The sequence below is a fragment of the Condylura cristata genome, unplaced genomic scaffold (genome assembly GCF_000260355.1).
Source record: "Condylura cristata isolate star-nosed mole 26May11 unplaced genomic scaffold, ConCri1.0 scaffold00021, whole genome shotgun sequence".
Taxonomy (NCBI): domain Eukaryota; kingdom Metazoa; phylum Chordata; class Mammalia; order Eulipotyphla; family Talpidae; genus Condylura; species Condylura cristata.
Genome location: NW_004567122.1, coordinates 23,281,157 through 23,303,423, shown reverse-complemented (window position 1 = coordinate 23,303,423; position 22,267 = coordinate 23,281,157). Strand labels below are relative to the sequence as shown.

Here is a 22,267-nt window from a genome sequence, read left to right as displayed (position 1 = left end):
ATGAAGGGATTCAGAATACATATGGTAGAAGCAGCTTTAACAGAGGAAGGATAATTCCAGTGTGGTAATTGGTAGATGGAGTGATGGCAGGATTGGCGTTATGTTTGAAAGGACCTTGTACTTTATTTATTGCTGTGCTGTTGCCATCTTGACATTTTTAATAATATTTTAAAGAACAATTGTTTTATTGGGTCTCCAAAATTAGGAGTCCAAAATGATGGCACCCTGTTTACTTTCTTCTTTTGTTTTAAGACTGTCTTCTGAAAATGGAAGCGAAAAGGAGGCTAAAAGTTAAAGAAAAATGGTGTATGAGAAGTTCGAGAAGTATAGCAGAGTTGTCAGTCTCTGGCTACTTGTTTTGAGTTTTTGGTAATTTTGATGTGCCAGATTGTATAATATTTTCTAATATACAGTTTACTGGAAATATAGGGGCTATTGCTATCAAGGTTCTTCTAGGGCTGGAGATTTGTCAGGCTACTGTGATAGAAGAAGAAAGGGTAAAGAAGTCATTAAAATGATGGATGGTAGTAGATAAGGAAGAAATAAGATATCAGAAGCATAATAATAAATTTAAAATGGTAGGATCAGAAAATTGAATATTTCAGTGATGATGAAGTTATTTCATGAGGATCAACTTGGATGATGAAATTGCTAAGAAGGATGACAGAATGACATAAATAAGAGAAAAGTTGCTATATTTTCAGTGAAAGCAGTAAATGTCACTTTGACCCATACCCTTGTTCTTTCTTTTGCAGGGACTGCAGCTTCTAATATTTATACCTCTTCTACTTTCTTTTCTTTTCTCTACCAGTCTCTTGACCACAGACTCCTAACTCAGAGTCCTGCCATTCTTTGAGCATCCCACTCAAGTCACACCTCTTTAATTATGTTGAATATATTTAAATGTGGAATGTACATCTTGAAAGCATAAGACAAATTACTTAATTAGGACAAGAGGTTATGAACTGTCTGAGTGTAGAATGCAGAGATTAGTTGGTAAAGGAACACATTTTCTTTCCAAAAGAAAGAACTAAAAGACAAAACTTATGGTTTCCTAAATGAAGATTATTACATAATAAGGAGTTTCTATTAACACTTTTAACATTTTCTCAAAATTTTTGCTTAAAATAGTGATAGATCTCATTGTCATTTGTCTTCTATTTATAGAACTCTGATTGGATTTCTTACCTTAAATGTGGTAAAACATTTATTTTTATTAATTTTCTTATTGAGGTAACATTGATTTACAACAGTATATGTGATTCAAAGTTACAGGCTTCCTCAGATACATGTTACCATATCACATAGGGAAATTGTTTGAGCTGAATATATTTCAAACTGTTTGTCTTTCTAGTTTTTTTCCTCAAATATATAGAAATTCTTACCTTTAAAAAAAAGCACTTGTCTTTGAAATATTTTTCACATTGAAGGTAGATAGAATTGTATACATATGCATATATAGATGTCATCTTTTCATTGTAATAAATGTGTATATATATATTACAATAAAAATAGAATATCAGAGAAATGCTAGAAATGTTTTTATAGAACTGTGTAATATATCTCATGATTCTGAATTTGTTTCAACCTGAAAAATATCCAGAACCTAGTGATACAGATTTTCAAACAATGTTAAATTCTCATCTAAAATTCAAGGTTCCAGCATCTCACCAGAGGAATGTTTTTGAAAGTAATGCAGGTAAATCAGTTACCAAAGTTCTGCTGCCTCAGCGCCTGGGACCTGTATTGGTAAGCTCTGACCTTTCATTAAATAATTCTTTTTCTTTTTTTAAGATTATTTTATTTATTTATGCATACAAGAGCTGGGGCATAGGTCAGAGGTGTATGTGTGTGTGTGTGTGTGTGTATGTGTGTGTGTGTCTGTGTGTGTGTAGGGGGTAGTGGTGAAAGGACTCACCAGAGACGTAGTAGGGAGTAGAACAGACAGATGTACTGAACCACACCACTGAAAGGAGCAGCAGGAAAGACTGGAGAGGTCTGCTGGGCCATGTGGGTCAGCTCCCTGGCTAGGGATTGACCAGTGCTGCAGTGGTTGCTGATAGCTTCATGGTGCAGAGACTTAACCACTTGTACTTACTAGCAGGGAGACCCCTCATTAAGTAATTCTTAAAACAATTATAAAAAGAAAATATACTTTTGAGAAGACTTAAATATAAAGAATTTCTTAACAAATCCAGGAAAAATGCAGAGAAGTTATATACTTACAGCTATATATAGACAGAGGTTTTAAAATGGACTATAGTTGACAATTGTGTTAATTGGGACCACTAGGAAGCAGACACTGAGATGGGATTAAAAGGTCAAATGTGTGTTTGGTGATGGGAAACCCAAGGGGATTACAACTGAGATGAAAATATACTCAAAAAAAATGTAAAAATGTAAAAATAAATTTTATATATATATATATATATATATATATAAAGGTCAAATGTGTATTGAAAGGGATAATACCTTAGAAGGGAAAGCAGATGTGCAGCAGACTTCTCCTGTCTCGCCCACTGCTTCCCTCAGCAGTGTACTTCATTGATCTGTCTTTCTGCTCCCCACTCTGTCTCTGGTGAATCTTCTCACACCCTAACACCTCTGGCGTGTACTCTAGTTCTGTATGCATAAATAAGTAAATCTTATTAAAAAAAAAAAAAGAAGAAGAAGGGAAAGTAGAGAGGAAGCAGTATTGGGCAGGAATAGTATCAGTCCTCAATGTAGATCTTACGAAAGCTCTCCCAGTGGGAAGATATGAAATAAAGTTACAGTTCAAGAATTTAGTATTGGTCTGATATTCTCAGACACTGGCTCTTGGCTGAAGGTTACCCAAGAAGTTGATAACCTTAAACGGAAAGCTGAAGCAGATTCTAAAGTTGTACAGTTGTTGAAGAGCAGATTATAGGATAAATACTCTCCTTGCAGTGGAACAGAGAGTTTCTTAGAACTCTGTAGCTGAGTAGTTTCTTTGTTCTAGGAAATGTGAGCATTGCACCTTCCATGACTGCTACAGGATAATAATGACATCATTATTATCATTAGCTATCATTATTATCATTCTCCAAGCTCTCATTACATATATTACATGTTGACTTTCACAACAAGTTCTAGGGGTAAAATACTCACCATTGTTCAGATGAAGAAATTAAAAGATTATATGGCTAATAAATTAGAAAGTCAGTATATTTGGTGTACCAGGCCAATTTAACCATACAATTTATTTTGATAAAAGTTTTCCCAATAAACCATTCCAGATTGTCTTGAACAAGCAACTAGCCTAAGAGATATTAAGCCCCAGAGAGAAGAGAGTGAAAGAAAGGAAGAGAGAAAAGAAAGAAAAAAGAAATCTAAATTTTCCTATGTTTAAATTTTAACTCTTAATTTTGGATTCCAGGCTTGACAACATATAATAGACATCTGCTCAGAGACTTTTCTTGGTACATAGTTGTCTCATGTAATCTAAGAGCTGAAAGGCAGCTGACTGCTACAAATAAAGTTACTTGTCTTCCATTCTTTGACAAATCTCTGTCATTCTGTTACTCTGCTTTTCTTGTTTCTTTGCTTTTGCTCTCCCAGGTTTTGTATTTCAGCCACAAACCCCTTCTCTCTTGTTGCCCTGTGTCTTCTTGATTTCACTGTCTGTACTTCGGTCAGTCTTTCTTTCTACTCAGTCTCCGTTGGTCACTGTCTTCTCCATCTCTCTCCTCTCAGGCTTCTTTTCTTTCTCTTCCACCGTATTGTTTCCCCATCCTTGATTTTGCTCCTGTTCTTCCCCCTCTCTTCACCCATCTCCCCATCCCCATCTCTCAGTCTGTCCGTTCTCTCTTCCCATCTCTGTTGTCACTCTTACCTGCTTTACTTATCCAACTGTCCTTCTGTCTTCCTCTTTATATCATCACGAAATAGAAAAACATTGTGTATCCTGTTTTATAATTTCTTTAATTTGATGTTCTATAATTGAAAATACCAATGTACATTTAAACTTACATAATGTATGTCTTGCTAAATATAGGTTTTAACGGCTCCAGAAGTAATCCCTGTCCACAAAAAAATAACGTAATTTACTAGAAAATAACTAAATGATAATATTAACATACTTTTCTTTGCAATTAATACAGATAATTAAAGAACTGTTTCCTAATTCAAAACTTTAGCTTTTTTTTTAACTAAAATAATAGTGATTTCAAACTAAGTATTCTCATATAGTTGTGCCATGTAAAATTCTCTTGTTTGACTTTACTTAAGCCAATAAATTCCTTAGTTACCTGTGTTGTCTTTTAAAAAATTTTTTTAAAGATTTATTTATTTATTCATATAGAACTGGGGTACAGGCCAGAGATGCGGAGGTTGAGAGGATTCACCAGAGACAGAGAGGGGAGCAGAAAAGGCAGATTGACGAAGTACACTGCTGAGGGGAGCAGCTGGCGGGTCAGGAGAGGTCTGCCTCACCATGTGGTCACCTCCGGGGCAGGCGGGAATCGAACTTATGAGGAAGTGGCTTAACCTTCTTAGTGCTGCGCTTTAACCCGCTGCACCACCAGGGAGGGCACTGTATTTTAATATTTAATTAGCAAATAAAATTTATATTAATATTAAGATTTTTATTAATGCAATTTTATATTGCACTTTACTGCATAAAATAGTTTATTTCTTTCTGCTTTTCAATCCCCTTTTTCACAAAATGTTGATAGAACATAAATTCCAGTACTCCTGATAAGAAAAGCAGAGGCCTATTAACAAGTACTCCATCTTCCCAAACAGCTGGTTTAGTGGTAAGTATTAGCATTTGGAATTTGTAGTATATATTTTCTGGCTCCCCCTCCTTTGCATTATTATATTTATATCACATCAGGGAAGTATTACATAAAGATTTTACTGTGTATTTGTTGTTGTATTGACCACTATACACAACAAAATATAGAAATATTCTGTATGCTGTTATACATAAATGAAAGAAAGATTAAAATACTACTGTCCCAGCCAGGGTTCTCTTCCCCTTCTCCTTCCTCCACTGTATCTTCTTCTCCTTGTAGTAAAGTATACAAAGTAAAAAGTTCACCTTTTTCAAGTGAATGATTCATATACATTGATGTTGTGTCACCATTGTCACAATCCATGTGCAGGACATTTTTTGTCTTGCAAAACTGAAAATCCATACCCCTTAAACAATCACTCCCTAATCCTCTCTTCCTCAATTCCTGACAACTGCCAGTTTACTTTCTGTCTCTATGAATTTGATTCAAGCTTTAGGTACTCCATATGAATGTAATCATATAGTATTTATCCTTATGTCTGGAGGACAGGGACACGCCCGCAGGTCCGGGGATCACACCTGAGAGATGGGTCGTGGAGTAGGTTTGCAAGGCAAGACGCTGCTGTCCAGTGGACAGCCCCTTGCTATTTGTTTAGTAATAGGGAATGGGCGTGATTGAGTATGTGACAATGGCAGGAGAATTGGCATCAGGGGAAGCAAAGAGTATTTATCTTGTGGGGAGCAGTGTAGGAGACCAGCTCCAACTTTTGAGGTGTCTGGAGGCAGCACAGGCAGGACCCTAAGATGGGAAGGCATTGGCAAGCAGAGATTGCAAAAGGGGAAACAGGAGTGGGCGCGAGGAAGACACGGGAGTCAGGATAGGGTGCAAGTCTTCCTGCCATTCCCTCAGCAGGTCTTTATTTATACTGTGTAGCAAGTAGTTAATTGTAATAATGCATAGGGTAAGTTAATGAGATATTGTTACAGGGCACCCCAATGTGAATTGGGCTGCCCATCTGTGGGTCTTCACCCGTGCGCTTACGATTCAGTCGTATTATGGACACACTCAAAAGGTTAAATAATGGATTTATTTATAAGGAGAAAGTAAAGGAATAACCCAGGGAAAGAGGGAGAGAAACACAGGGTAACTAGGATGTCCCACCAGTTCTGCTGATGTGGACTCCACCGGCACGCTGAAAACCGATTGAGTACCGAAACGATCAGCTGCGAACCACCAGGCCAAGAGACCCCAAGAGCCCACATGTCCAGTTTTATCCTAACCTGTCTGCTCAGCTCCACCCTCACGTCCCTGCGTGCTTCTTGGTACTGATGGGATTTGGAGTTCCAGCATCGAGTGGGGGCGGAGTCCATGAAACCTGTACCTGTTACAATATCTCCATAAAACATTCTCAAGACAAGGGGAAAAAGCATTCTTCTCTTAACAATTTATGGTATAATAGATTATACGTTTTGTGATAGTTCTCATGTATACAGCTGTCTAGTTATCACTCAAAGGAAGAGGGGTCTGGGAAAGGGTGAGCTTGTTAGCAAAAGGTTGTTAGGGGTCTTGGGGTAGTAATAAATTGTATTAGCAGTGTTATCAGTGATTGTCTAAAGAAAATCTAATGGCTAATTTAAGGCCAGCAGAGAGTAGTTAGTGCTTGTTTTAAAAAAGGAGTAAATTAAGAGGAAGTTGTACAGTTGTATATCAAACAACACCTGTGTAGTCAAGGTTAAAATTTGTCCATTATGCCCTGGGAGCCTTATCTGAGGTTTGCTTTTTTATTTAAAGAAACTAAGGAAGCTTCCCAGGAGTTTTTATGTCCTGGGGTCTTATTTCTCCTGGGGCTTGCCTTTTGTCTCAGGAGACAGAGGAATTTCTCCTGGGGCAGCTTGCCTGAACCAGGCAGCCGCCAGTGTGGCTAAGACAATCCAGTTATAAACTGAATGTTGCTCAGAATATTTTGATATTATGTTTATACAAAAAGCTTTATAACATAAGTTAGCAGTGGACAGTCTGATTTTTCAGAGCTTATCCTGATCCACCCGGAATCTATCAGATGATGGACATTGCATAGCTTGTGTCAGAGCAGGACTTCAAAAAGATCAAAGGGTATCAATTACAAAGGGAACAGGGGAGGATATGTCGGCTACGTATGCAGGGAGAACTTCCCATGCAGATGCTTGCTGTAATTTTTGAGTTACTCCCAGGCCTTCTCGAACCCTGACCACGCAACCAATCAGTGGTTATCTAGGCATCCCCGGCCACCTTGTGATGTGGACCATTGTCCCAAGGTGGTCATTGGGAGTGCCTTGTCCAAATGCATGGAGAGGCCATGGCACACAGGTACAGAAGCCCTGGGTGAAAGAGTGGCCAGAACATTTTTGTAACTAACTTATTTCATTTACCACAGTGTCTTCAGATTTCATCTATTTTATAGCATGTCTCAGAATATTCATCCTTTTTTCAGTTTAAATAATCTTCCGTTGACTGTATATCCTACACTTTGTTTATTCCCTTGATTTGTAAATGAATATTTGTGTTGCTTCTACCTTTGGCTATTGTGAATGCTGCTGCTACTAACACAAGAGCACAAATAATTTTTCATGTCCCTGCTTTCAGTTCCTTTGGTTATAAACCCACAAATGGAACTGCTGGATAACATGGCAGTTCGCATTTTAATTTTTTTGAGAAATTAAAACATTTCTGTTTTTAATTTAATGACAGTAGTACTATTTTATATTCTTACCAGCAATACCCAGGGGTTTCAATTTCTCCATATCCTTGCCTACATTTGTTCTTTTAAAACAATGTTACCCATCTTCACAAGTGAGATGGTAACTCATTGCAGCTAGTGATATTGAACATCTTTTTCCATGCTTACTGGCCAGTTATATATTTCTTTGGAGTTAAGTCTGTTCAAGGATTTTGCGTATTTTTTGTCAGATTACTTTTTTTGTTGTTGAGTTGTAGGAACTCTTTATATGTGCTGAATATCTATTCCTATCAGAGATATGGTTTGCAAATATTTGTCCCCATTCTGTTGGTTACTTTTTCATTTTGTTAGCAGTGTCTTTTGATGATCAAAAGTTCACTTAGCATATTTTCAAATATAACAAGTCAGTACTTTTTTAATGGATAAATGGTATCCCATTAAAAGAATATTCACATTTTATTTTTTTAATATTCACATTTTACTTACTAACTCATCAGTAATTTGGAATGAATAATAGTGCAATGAACATTCATGTACAGATTTTCATATTTTCTTTTGCCCTAGATATACACACCTAGAAGTGGCAGCAGAATTGCTGGCTCACCTGGTAACTGTGTGTTTGATCCTTTTATTGGAGTTATTTTAAAAAACAGCTTTATTGAGATATAATTCATATGCCATTTAATTTCCCTATTTAGAGTATAACCTATACTGGTTTTTAGTATATTCACAGATATATGCAGTCATTGCCACAGTCAATTTTAGAACACTTTTATCACCTCAAAAAGAAATCTCATTCAGTTTATCTATTATAGTCTTACTTCTCCAACCAACTATCCAGTCTTGTGTAACCAACAATCTATCTCTATAGAGATAGACATTTTTTATGAATGGAGTAATATAATATCTTTTTTTTTTTTTTGCATATAGAACAAGGGTACAGGTCAGAGGTGCAGGTGCGGTGGGGGGATTCACGAGAGACAGAATGGGGAGCAGACAGACAGATCTACAAAGTACACTACTGAGGGGAGCAACAAGTGAGACAGGAGATGTCTGCTGCACCATGTGGGTCACCTCCGTGGGTGGGGATCAAACTCAAGCTGAAGTGGGTGGGGATAGCTTTAACCCATTCGCCACCAGGAAGGCCCCAAATCTTTTGTGACTGGCATCTGTCATTTAGCATGATGTTTCAGGTTTCATCCATATTATAATATGTGCCAGTACTTTATTCCTTTTCATGGCCAAATAATAATTCATTCTGTTGATGGCCTCTTGGCTATTATGAATAATGCATTGTGCTGTAAATATTCAGTTAAATGGTTATATCTGGATATTTATTCACATTTTTCTTGGGATATGTACCTAGGAGTAAAATTTCTGAGTTATGTGGCCCTCCCTGGTGGCGCAGAGTGTTAAAGCACAGCACTAAGAAGCTTAAGCCACTTCTGCATGAGTTCGATTCCCGCCTGCCCCGGAGGAGACCACATGGCTCAGCAGACCTCTCCTGACCTGCCTGCTGCTCCCCTCAGCAGTGTACTTCGTGAATCTGCCTGTTCTGCTCCCCACTCTGTCTCTGGTGAATCCTCTCACCCTCTGCATCTCTGGCCTGTACCCCAGTTCTGTATGAATCAATGGATAAATCTTTAAAAAAAATAAAGTTATGGTTTAAAAAAAAAAAATTCTGAGTTATGTGATAGCCCTTTGGTTGGTCACTCAAGGAATGCTAGACTGTTTTTCAACATGATTGAACCATTTTATATTCCCAGCAGCAGTATGTGAGTGTTCTAAGTTCTATTCCAGCAACAATTATTAGGATCTTCTTTTTAGTACACCAAAAAATGAGGATATCTCGTCGTGATTTTCCATTTGGATTTAATGGCCATCTGTATGTCTTTGAAGAAATGTCTATTCATATTCTTTTCCCATCTTTGCCATCAGATTATTTCTCTTTGTTGAGTTGTAGGGGTTCTTTATTTATTCTAAATATTAGATTCTTATGAGCTCTAACATCTACATAGTATTTATTTTAGATATTATTAGATATTAATATTATTCTATATTCGATCCTTATGAGAAAGTATTTGCAAATATTGCCTCTCATTCTGTAAAGACTAGAGTCTTTTAATAAAATACCTTTAAGAGCATTTAGTGACTTGACTTTTTAAAATTTTCTTTGTATTCTTTTAAATTTTGTTTTGCTCTAACATTGGTTTACACTGTTTGTGTTTTAGAAGTACAGGATCTCCCCCATCAGGTGTTATTACCACATCACACTTATCACTAAGAAATCCAAAGCCCTACATATTCCACTGTGCTGCTTCCACACCTAATTCTTGCCCCTCTCCCTCTTTTTGCCCCTCTGGTAGCCTTAGCTCTATAGTCAGCTTTCTAGTGTTAGTTCTTAGTTTAACTTCATCTGACCATTTGTTTTCTTTATATTCCACATGTAAGTGATACAATCTGGTATTTGTTGTTCTCCTGATTTATTTCACTTAGCTTAGTTCCTCCAACTTTATCCATGTTTCACAAATGGCAAGATTTTTCCTTTTTTGATAGCTGACTAGCATTTCATTATGTACACAAATCACATCTTAATAATCCATCTGTATTTGGGCACTTAGGTTGTTTCAATAGCTTAGCTTTAATATATAATGCAGTGAATGTGGGAGTGCATGATTCTTTTTTGAATTATTGGTTTTTTTTATTCTTTTTGAATTATTTTTGGGGTGGACACATAGGTATGGAATTGCTGGGATATATGGTAGATCCATTTGTAGTGTTTTGAGAAACCTCCATACAAGGGCTGAACCAGTCTACATTTCTTCAGCAGTGTCAGAGGGTTCCTTTTACCCCCACATCCTCATCAGCGCTTGTTCTTTCTGTTCTTTTTGATAAGACCATTGTCACAGGTGAAAGGTGGTATGTCATTGTAGCTTTGATTTGCATTTCCCTGCTAATAAGTGATGTTAACCATCTTTTCATGTGCCTGTTGGCCACCTGTTTGTCTTCTTGGAGAACTGCCTCTAACTCGTCTTTTCTTGGATTGGGTTATTTGTTTTCTTTTGGCTGTATAAGTTCTTTGTAGATCTTTGATATCAGCCCCTTGTCAGATGTATGGAGTACAAATACTTCCATTCAGCAGGATGTCTTTTGATTATATGAGTTTCTGCTGTGCGGAAACCTTTCAATTTTATTTCGTCCCAGTTATTTACTCTCTTGTTATTCTTCCTGCTGCAGACAAATTCAAAAAGACATCTATGAAGCCTGTATCATGAAGTGTTTTGCCTGTGTTTTCTTATATATATTTTATGATTTTTAAAAAAGATTTATTTATTTATGTATGCATACAGAACTCAGGTGCAGGCCAGAGGTGCAGGGTCAGTGAGAGGATTCACCAGAGACAGAGTGGGGAGCAGAGCAGGCAGATTGATGAAGTACACTGCTGAGGGGAGCAGTGGGCTGGTCAGGAGAGGTCTGCCACGCCATGTGGGTCACCTCCAGGGCCAGGAATAGAACTCGCACTGAAGCGGCTGTGGCCAGCTTGCAGTGCTGCATCCTAACCTGTTGCGTCACCAGGGAGGGTCCTATATTTTATGATTTTAGATCTTACATCCAAGTCTTTTCATATACAAAAATATGGTATAAGATAATGGTCTAGTTTCATTCTTTTGCATGTGGCTGTTCAGTTTTCCTAACACCACTTATTGAAGAGGGTTTTCTTGCTGCAGTGTTTTTGTTCTAACTGTTCATGTAGAGATGGGCTTATTCTTGCCTCTCGATTATATCCCATTGGTGTATGTGTCTGATTTTGTTCTAGTATCATACTGTTACTATTATTTTAGCTTTGTAATGTAGTTTAAGTTACTTGACATTTTAATACAACATGAGTCTGAGACTAATTGTCCTTTGGCTGATTCACAGCTTCCTTCCACCAGATGGCCTGTAGAGATCCCTCAGTTATAAGTTGTCAGACATTGGCTGGTCAGCCATAAAAAAGGCTACTTGACTCTATGACTTGGGGCTGTTTTCATTTTTTCAGGGTCTCACTTTAATGTGAGCTTCCTAACACTGTTCCAAGATAGACATGGTTATTGGTGTGATATTGTACTTGTTCTCCTAAATGGGGTAGGAATCAGGCAAGTTAAGTCTTTCCTCTCCACAGTCCCTGTACCAGTACAGCTGACAATCCATTCTAGGCATCAGTGGGATCTAGCTTAAGTTCAATCCAGACCATTCAGGTTAGATCTAGAGGGTCAAGTTACCAAAACCTTTTAGAATCCCAGCCTAGAGATTAAAGATCATGAGTTTTGTAAACATTTTGAATGTAATGTAGAAATAGGTGGTGATTTCTGATAGAGATATGGATGTGGTATTCAGGATTGAGTCCTCTGTTAGAGATTTAAAAATCTCTAGTATGCAGAAAGAAGGCAAGGGTAGAACACTATAGAAGGCTGAAATTTAAAGAGAGAGCTGGTAATATTTTTCTAAGCATATTGTGACTGTGTAAGTGTATTTCATTTAGTAGGCACTTGATAAATCTTTGTTGGATGAACAAATAGGAAAAGAAAATCACATGATGCTGTGGCAAACAAAAATTCCTATTTTAAAATAATTTTGAAGCTAAAGAGTATTATAATCTTCTTTATAGATTGATTTGTCCCCAGTTAAAAAAGCATCTTTTGAAGAACTATTTCCAAATATCAGCAGCTATATTAATTCAAATGAAATTGTTCCTGTGTCAAGTTTGCAAGAAAATTCTTCAAATAAGGTAGTATTTTCACTTTTTCTTCAATTTTCTAAAATAAGTTATAATTACTATACTAGATATGTTGTATATGTGGTATTTTAATAAATCTGAAACTCAGCTGAGGCTAACATCATTCACAGGGTCAACTATCAGTTTCAATCCTAAATAAAGGATATTAGGCTGCTATAAATCAAAACACTTCACATCATCAGATCTTGGGAGTAGTAAAACAACTAAAGAAACTATTTTGATAGAAAATTCAGATATTTTTCTGTACATATAAATTGTGGTCACCAACCTCATTGTGTTAGAATAAATATATGGGAGTGCTATGCTCTAGAAATGAAGAAAATATAAGACTCATAACAGCCATGGGATTGGGGTGGTAGTAGAGAGAAACAATGAACAGAGAAAGAACAGAGAGAGGGAAAGAAAGAGACAGAGAAAATAAGAGTAGGGACACAGAGTAAGACAAAGAAAACGGAAAAAAGAAAAAGAAATAAAGGGGCCAAGATTTAATGATGCACTGTAGTTCAGTGTAGCTAGATCGTTTTGATGATTATGGAGTGAGGATGGGAAACTGGGTGGCAAGGAGAAAGGTGTATACTTAAAGAGTCTTGTAATCCATATTGAAGACTGAACAGGGAAATGCTAATCTCCTGAAATTCTGATTTCTATTTTTAATTTTCTTATTTTATAGATATACCAGTCAAGATAAATTATGGTAACAAGGAACTTGAAAATGTTAGCAGCTAAGATAGGATAGGAATATTTCTTGACTATTCTATACTTCTATACTGAGTTGACTGAATTGTAGTTGACAGAATAAGGACCTAGAAACTATGCTGGGGTGGGGGTAGGGTTGGGGGTGGGGTGGGAGAAGAAAGCTCAAAAAACCTTATATTGGCAATTAAATGCTCTGACCTGGAAGTTACATTCATTACTTCTGTTCAAAATCATTGTACAGAATATCACATGGTTTCACTGACCCACAAGGGTGCCAGGAAGTATAACTTCTCCAAGAAAAACCAAAAACCATTGAGAAACAATACTCAGGACCTCAGTTATGAGGTTAAAAACTTTCCATATATTTTTAGTTTGTTATGTTGTGAATATGATTTTTCTTAATTTCTGCCCCCTACCCCCTATCTATTGGGCATATACTTCTATCTTGACATTTTTTTCTCTGCTCTTTGATGGTATCTTTCCACTGTCTTTCAAGTCCTATCTTGCTGTCACAACTGTGCTGTTAGCCTAATAGTCATTTACTTGTAAATTATATGTATGAAAGGAAGGGTCAATTCAGCAGGTCTGCACATTCCCAAGGTCCTCAGAAATATCCTATGGCAAGGCTGTTAGGAGATGACCTGCCTTTCATTACTCTGTTACAGTTTTGGTAATTTCTTCAGTACTTCTTTCTTCATCATTTTTGTATGTCCTGAAACATGTCAAATAGTTTATGCTAAAAATTGATTTATGGTAAATACCTATTTTTGGTCCTTGTGGCTTTGGACCATCTCGTGGGCTGAGATTACTAATCGGGGCTGAGATCTGATTAATAAACCCAGTCATGTAGGACTATTTGTGTTGGGACTGACTACAGATAAATATCCTAATATCAAGGCTTGCTGAATGTCCCTGATTGGCAACACTTTGCACATGGGAGAATTAGGTGTTGTTTAAGAGATGATAACAGAAAGCTTGTCCTTTGGGATTAAGCCTTATGCCTTTTCTCCTGGACTCTACCTTTGTGCCTTTCTCTACTGATCTTAATTTGTGGCCTTTGCTGTAATAAATTACAACTGAGTGTAGCACCTTTTCTTTATCTTCTCTGTTCTTTTAGTAAAGCATTGTACCTGGGGTGGTCATGGTGATTTATAAATCTTTTATTTCTGGCTTCTTTTAGGTTTTTTTGATCTTAGTATGAAATAATTTCACTAGAGTAGGTATATAAGTGGATTCATATTTTTGTTAGCTGCTCTACCTTAATTCTAATTTTGCTTGGGTCTTTAGGTCTGAATCATGCAAGTCTCAGCAATTTGGGAAATTTGTTGTTAATTAGTATATGTTAGACCTCTTTCTGTCCTCCCCATCTTTCACTCTGTTTTTTGTTTGTTTTTTCACTTAATTGTTGTATTCTAGGTAATTTCTTCAGTAATTTTTTCTGTAATTGTGTCTACTGCTAGTGAATTTTTTATTTCAATTATTTATTTTTCATTTCAGAAAGTCCTAGTTTCTTTCTCAAAGGAGTTCCCATTTTTGATCTTAGTATTTCCATATTCATGAAATTTTCATTAGTACTTTGATAATTTCATACCTTGTTATTCTATTCTAATGTGATATTTCTAATATATGATGTTCTGGGGCCTAAATTCATTGTTTGATATTTCTATAAATATCAGAATATATGTATTCTAGAAATATAATTTCTACATATTAGCTTGTTTTCTTACAAGTTTGGTACTTTCTTGTTACTGTTGAAATGAAATTTTAGGAGGAGCTAAAATTTATGAAGCTTTTATGAAATGTTTACTCTAAAATTAATTTTTAAAACATTGGCTTATTTAATATTCATATGAACCAGAGATTATATTATTGTCATTTTGTTTAAAGATTTATTTATTTATGTGCCCTCCCTCGTGGCGCAGCGGGTTAAAGCACAGCACTAAGATAGCTAAAGCCAATTCCACATGAGTTGGATCCCAGCCTGCCCCCGAGGTGATCTCACATGGCAAGGCAGACCTCTCCTGGCCCACCTGCTGCTTCCCTCAGCAGTGTACTTTGTTCACTGGCCTGTTCTGCTCCCGGCTCTGTCTCTGGTGAAGCTTCTCACTGCCCCTGCACCTCTGGCCTGTACCCCAGTTCTGTATGAACAAATAAATAAATCTTAAAAAAAAAATTATTTATTTATGCACGCAAAAACTAGGGTGTACACCAGAGGTGTAGGAAATGAGAGGATTCACCAGAAACAGTGGGGAACAAGCATGTAGATGTACTGAAATACACTGCTGAGGTGAGCAGCAGGCGAAACAGAGAGGTCTGCACCATGTGGCTCAGCTCCCTGTGCAGAGCTGGAACTCTTGCCACAGAGGCTAGCAAGAGCTTAGCAGTGCTGAGACTTAACCTCTGCACCAACAGAGAGGACGCCATAAAATTCTTGTCACATAAGATCAAGGGAATAACAGAATAGGTGTGAAATATTCTTTAACATTCATCTTATAATAGTTCCCAGCAGAAATGATAGACAATATGTGAAATAATAGGGCATCCCTGATGGCACGGGGTTAAAGTCTCAGCTGTTGCCAGACACTGCTGCATGAGTTCAGTCCCAGCCAGGGAGCAAACCCACATGGTGCAGCAGACCTCTCCTGTCTCGCCCATTGCTGCCCTTAGCAGTGTATTTTAGTACATCTGCCTGTTCTGTTCCTCACTCTGTCTCTGGTGAATTCTCTCACTTCCTGCACCTCTGGCCTAAACCCTAGTTCTTGTATGCATAAAAAAATATGTCTTTTAACAAAATGACAATAATCTGCCTGATTCATGTGAATATTAAATAAGCCAATGTTTTAAAATGAATTTTAGAGGAGAGCAAGCATTTCATAAATGCTTTCTATTATTAATGTCCATGAAACTTGGAGATTGAAAGTATTTGCCTTTGAAATAAAACAGCAGAGAAATATAGTACCTGAAAGAATTAGACAGTATTTATCTTTTTCAGGTTCCTTCAAATCCATCAGAAATATGTTGTATTATTAGAGCATCACCAGGAACTAGACAAGTGAAAAGTAAAGGCATTGTTTTAAAGAAGAAATATTCTCCTCCCAAAGGTATTCCTCAAGGTACTGTAGTATGAATGCAGAGCCTACTTTTTAAAAGAGATAGAACACAGTTGTAGCTGGTATTTATAACTGCCTTCCCCTGCTACCTGCTCCATATCACCTCTGAGCTCAGCAAGCTCCTCAAGGTGGTCATGGTTTTTAACTACCTGGGTGGGGAAAAAAAAAACCCTCTTTTCTGTAGGGTCTGAGCCTTCAGTAGATCTGCTTTGACTGAGTTTTGTATAGCTTTCCATTGATCTTTTAATCACGAGCTATTCTAAGGGATCCTCCCGTATTTCAGACTTACCTCCATTGTAGGGTTGTAGTTTAGTTTCCAGTTGGTAGTCAAGATCAGTGTTCCAGCCTGCAGAGTAACTTTCTTTTACCTATTGACTCTGAGACTTGAGAAAAAGTGGTCGACTGGCAGTTTTAACTTCCAACTGGATGGAATTATTTCTGTGTCTCCTGGTAGAATTCCTCCTTTGGAATTAACATCTTTAGGCCAACAGAGCATACATTTATGAGAACAAGAAGCAAAAATTTTGCCAATAGTTGCCAGGGATTAATACTGACTGATTCTACTTCCAATTCCACCCCTGACTCAGACCTATGAATCTTGATTAAAGGAGAAGTGGCACTATTTATGATGATTTAAGCATATACAACCTCTAAACCTCATCCCAACCCTGCGAGGTGTCCCCACCTAACTGGTACTGTAACTGAGAATTCAAAACGCCATTTCACTATCCTGTCAAACATCTTCAGGATGGTGGGGAATATGATAAAACTGGTGAATTCCATGAGTGTCAGCTCATTGTTGTCCTCTTTTTGCTTTTATGTGAGTTCTTTGATCAGAAACAATGCTGACACCATGATGGGTGAATAAGACATTCTGTAAGTCCTATATTGGTGGTTTTGGTAGATGCATTGTGTGTGGGGAAGGCCAGTCTATATCCATATGAAGTGTCTATTCCACTATTCCAGGAAGAACAAAATGCTGTCCCTTCCATGCTTGAAGTAGTTTGATATAATTAATTTACCACCAGTAACTGCTGATGACTCTATGGAATGGAGGCATACTGGGATTTAGGTGTTGGTCTCCACTGCTGACATATTGGGTGCTCAGCAGTGTATGTAACCAAAGTTGAGCTTGGGAACTGGAAGTTCATGTTGCAGAGCCTATATATAATCTCTTTCCCTGTCACCATGGCCACATTGCTTTGTTCATAAATGTACAGGGTTGGGAAAGGGACTAACTGGTGTTCACGGAACAGGTCATTTTTCTACTATTAAAACCTTCCTCTGCTGTGATCACCCATTAGTGACAATTTCCATGAGATGCAGTTATCTTCAGATGTTTTGCCCATTCATGTTTCTGCCCTAAATTTCCTTGCCACCAGTTTTCCAATCATCTTCCTTCCAAGTTCCTGACCATTTAGTTAGACTATTGGTCACAATTTAAATATAAACATTATTGTATGATTGGTATATAATCACACATCTGGGCAGTTTTCTCTCTCTCTCTCTTTTAATGCACCTATTTCATGTTTATTTCTTTATTTAAATAATTATTTTTAAACATCTTTGTTTATTTTTTTCACAATAAGGATTTCTCCCCTCAGGTGCAGTAACCATAATTGTCCTACTACCAAAGTGTCTGCAGTCCTCTATTACCCTCCACCACGCTCTTTTTCCCCACTGTTGTCTACTCTCCTCCTCAACCTTTCCTTCCCCTCCTGAATGTCTACCCTTTGGTGTTATTTCAAGGGTCAGTCTTACAGTTTGTCTTTGGTTAGTTTTTCCAGATTCCACGTATAAATGAAACCATCTGGTATTTATCTTTTTTTCTTCTGGCTCACTTCACTTACAGTAATCCCTTCCAGTTCCATCCTTGTTGCTGTAAATGGCATGAGTCTATCTTTTTGGTCACTGAGTAGTATTCCATCATGTATATGTACCACATCTTCTTGATCCATTCATCTGTTCTGAGACATATAGATTGTCTTAGCTATTGTAAATAGTGTTGCTGTAAGCATAGTAGTTTTGAATTAGTATTTTTTGCTCTTTGGATAGATACATAAGAGTGGAATTACTGAGTCATATGTTAAATTAAGTTTTAGTCTTTTCAGTAATCTTCACATGTCTTTCCGAAGGAACAGGACTACTCTACATACCTACCAACAGAGTGACAGGGTCCCTTTTTCTCCACACCCTTGCCAACACTTGTGTTGTTTTTGTTTTTTGATTTGTGATATGGGCATCTGGTCTCACTGCAACAAAGTGAACAATCAGGTGCACTGCTCAAAGTTTAACCCACTTGGAAGATATCCCTTCTCCATATCCCTTCAAAAATACCTCAGAAAGGAACCATAGGTACTATAGCTGTCCATTTCATGCAGCATCATGTATAAACCAAGTTTTTTTTTATCTCTCTGTCGAGTGAGCCTAAAGACCTTCCCATGATGCCTATGTGAAGACTGGAGGGGGGACAGTAATGTAGTAGAAGAAGGGTCTATGGGCATTTAGGCCACTTCCTAGTGTCATTTGCTTGTGCCTTTAGGGCCTGCTTGAGCCCAAACTTGTATATATCATTTTCAACTGATAACTGAGAGCTGCTCTTTAGCACACAATTCATAATGGGCAGCTCCGCCCTTATTGTAACTAGGTGACTTAAGGTTATTTGTTCAGTCTCTACCATGATTTGGTAGCTGACTGAAAGCTGTTTCTCAACAATACAGTAGTTACCCACAGAGGATGACAGGACTTTGCTCCAGAATCGTGAGACTGTGCTGTGATTCATCTACAGTCTCCAAACTGCATCTCTATTTGCCACTGTCACTTTAGGTACCACTAGAGTGCCTGAATCACATGGTACAAATGGCAGAATATCTTGTACAGTAAGAGCTTTCTCTTGCTGTAGGGCTCTCAAAACAAAGAGTTTTCTAGGTTACTTGGTAACTGAGTTTGATTATTATAATCAAAGGAGAAGCATGTTGACTCCGAAATTTAAAAAGAACCCCTAGGCATTGTACCTCTTGGTCATAGGAGTAGCCAGATGAAACAGATTCTCTTTCACTTGTGAGGCATAGTTCTCATATCCCTAAACCCCTAGAAATTTTACTGAGGTGGAATGAGATCCAACAATTCCATCTCTGGACTTAAGAAACCCAGGCAGTTCCCTCATTTCTAGGAACATATTTAACTGTAATGTGTCCGTTTGTTCATTATGTATATGTGTATATATATTATATAAATGTGTGTAGTTTTTAACAAAAACACATCAAGCTAGTACAAGTATAGCAGTGATATAGGCTACTCTGTTCTTGGGGGAAAAAGGAACTTTTTTTTTTTTTTTAGTTTTACAGCAGTTTATTTTTACATCATTTTGTACATTTTTTTTTCCATCTCAATTGTAATCCCCATGGGTTTCCCATCACCAAGTCACCCGTGTGCCATCACCATAATCCCGTGCACTTCCCTCCCCACCCCCCCCCGTTTTTGATCCCATTCCCCACTCCACCCCCGCAAAATGTCTCTGGTATATGGTTGTTCATTATTTTTGTTATTTTCTCGCCTGGTCCATTATACTCCTGCTATGAGTGAAACCATCCGGTATTTTTCTTTCTCTTTCTGGCTTATCTCACTAAGCATGATCTTTTCCAGCTCCATCCAAGTTGCTGCAAAACACATGTGTTTCTCTTTTTTGGTTACTGAGTAATATTCCATTGTATATATGTACCACATCTTTTTTATGCAGTCATCTACTTTTGGGCATTTGGGCTGCTTCCATGAGTAGTATTCCATCATGTATATGTACCACATCTTCTTGATCCATTCATCTGTTCTGAGACATATAGATTGTCTTAGCTATTGTAAATAGTGTTGCTATAAGCATAGTAGTTTTGAATTAGTATTTTTTGCTCTTTGGAACTTTTTTGCTGTAATGAAGACTATTTAAATCTATTGTTTCAGTGCCATGTTATCTATAGAGTATGAAGATAAAGTTTGCAATTGATTAACTCATTCATTAAATACACATTTATTGAGTCCTAATGTCATGTGCTACATGTGTTTTGTTGCTGTTATTATTCAGATAACGACAACTGTCTTTAAGTGAAGTTTGTAATCTTATGTAGAAAGTCCAGTGGTGGGAGAGGTGCTGTCATAAAGCTATATGTGGAACCCTATTGGGGAATATTGGGAAGGTATGCAGAGCAACCAGCATAAATAAATAAAGATAGAGAGGCTTGAAGAATCCTTGGGTAGTTGAGGAATCGAAAATAGTTACGTTCAAGCATATGGAGATTGAACTCTCTGAGAACCAAGTCTTGAGAAATAATTGGATCAAATTGTGGAGAGCTTCCTATCCTGGTCAAAGTGCTTTTTAATTAGATCATTCTGGCATGAAATGTGGAGGTAATATGGGGTGAAGTGAATCTGGAAGCAGAAAGACCCAAAATCCTAATGAACGAAGTTGAGAAAATACAGATCTGAGTTAGTGTATCTCAGTGTGGTGCTCAGAACACCTAGGGAATTTATAAATAGAATAAATTCTGGCTTCATTGCTTCAATTAGATGATTCAGGAGTTCTGGGGTTTGAAAACCAGTCTGAACTAAAAATGTTTATTGGTATAATTTCCAGGGTTTCGTGACCATTCAGGTCCTGGCTCAGGGTGATGAGAAAGATGTACAATTAGTGGATGACTCTCAGCTCTATAGTATTGTAAAGTTTCAAAATGATGCATTCTGGGTTATGTCAGGGGAAAATATAGGGCATCTCCCTGGATGTGTGAGACTGGGTACTTGAGTGGACTGATTACACCTTTGGGGAGTTACTCAAAGGTATGTGTGGGAAGGGTGATGGTGGCTTAGTTTCCAAAGTCTAATAAATGAGCAGTGTCTGAGGTCAGTAAAGACAGCAACAATGAATAGACAGTAGAATAATAGTGCTTCTCAAACTTTAATGTGCTTGTGAATGAATTAAGGATTTTATTAAAATGGAGATCTTGATTCATTAACTGTGGAATGGGAAACTAGAGTATGTTTCTGTAAGCTCCTAGGTGATGCTGAAATTATTTGCCCATGAACCACACCTTGAATAGCAAAGATATAGGTGTTTGGTGTTCAAACTTAGTTGCATATCAGACTTCCCTTGATATTTGGTTCCCTGCCTAGAGATTCTGATTTAGTTGGTACAGAGTATAGCCCAGATATCAGAATTTTTGGCCTGATAGTGAAACATAGACTGATTAGATCAATCTGTCAGGAGAAGGTATATCTTAGTATGAACATAGATATGGGAAAAGGTAGAGTTGGCTCCACCATGGATCTTTTGATATAAGGTTGAGGGGAAAGGCCCCAGATTCCTATAATGGGAAGAACCTTAGTTCCACTACAACAAAGAGTAGGAGATTGCAGAGGAAGGGTGGGTAATAGAATGTAAAAAATGATTTCTGCATGGGTGGTGGCTAAGGTGGACACAACTGGTTTGAAATGCTACAAGGCTAGAGCTTGAGAGTGTGGTGGCCATTGACAACCATCTTTACTAAACTTTCCACCAGAATTTTATTAAGCAGGTCTCTTAGTATCTGCAAAGAAACCTATTCTCTTTATATCCAGGAAGGAGCAAGCCAGCTATTCTTTCTTCTTCTTTAATGTACTCTACGTCTTTTCTAAGACTTGATGGGTAAAACTAGAGTTGCCTAGACATCAAGACTATCTTCCCTAGGGACTAGTTATAAGTAACTTTTGGATACCTCCTGTGATGTGTATGAAATAATCCATTGTCATATTTTTTCTTCAGATATTATAATAAAAACAAGTGGCAGGATGTAGCAGCTGTGGCTGAATTTTCACTGCTTTGAAGATATGAACGTCAAGTCAAAACCCATAAAGCACAATGTCTGTCTGAAATTATATGAAATTAAAAAATTTAATTATTTATTATATGTAATATATACGCGCATTGAATTCTGTTGAGATTTGTATCATTTATTTTTGATTAGTTAAATATTTTTCTGTATTCTTAAGTATATTATTTGTGTTGTAAAATAAGAAGACTATTCATTAAATAATTTCAGCCAACACCAGTGTACTAAGTAACATTCTTTAATCCTTTTTTCCCAAGGTTTACCCTTTGTATAGATTAAAAGTATGAAGTTGTTGAGGCACTAAAAATGAAAATGCTTATATTACGAGCTATTTTTAACAGAACTTAATTGAAACCACA

General features: G+C 37.2%; 1 protein-coding gene across 1 annotated transcript in view; it reads left to right on the top strand.

Moving 5' to 3' along the window:
- Window positions 1-21,977, top strand: part of MEIKIN (meiotic kinetochore factor) — a 46,951-nt gene extending 24,974 nt beyond the window's left edge. Inside the window, exons 10-13 of the mRNA XM_012727743.1 lie at window positions 4,695-4,775; window positions 12,122-12,241; window positions 15,939-16,059; window positions 21,842-21,977. Coding sequence (XP_012583197.1) covers window positions 4,695-4,775; window positions 12,122-12,241; window positions 15,939-16,059; window positions 21,842-21,873 — 354 coding nt within the window. The 3' untranslated portion in view covers window positions 21,874-21,977. The remainder of the gene's footprint in view (window positions 1-4,694; window positions 4,776-12,121; window positions 12,242-15,938; window positions 16,060-21,841) is intronic.
- The last annotated feature ends 290 nt before the right edge of the window (window positions 21,978-22,267 follow it).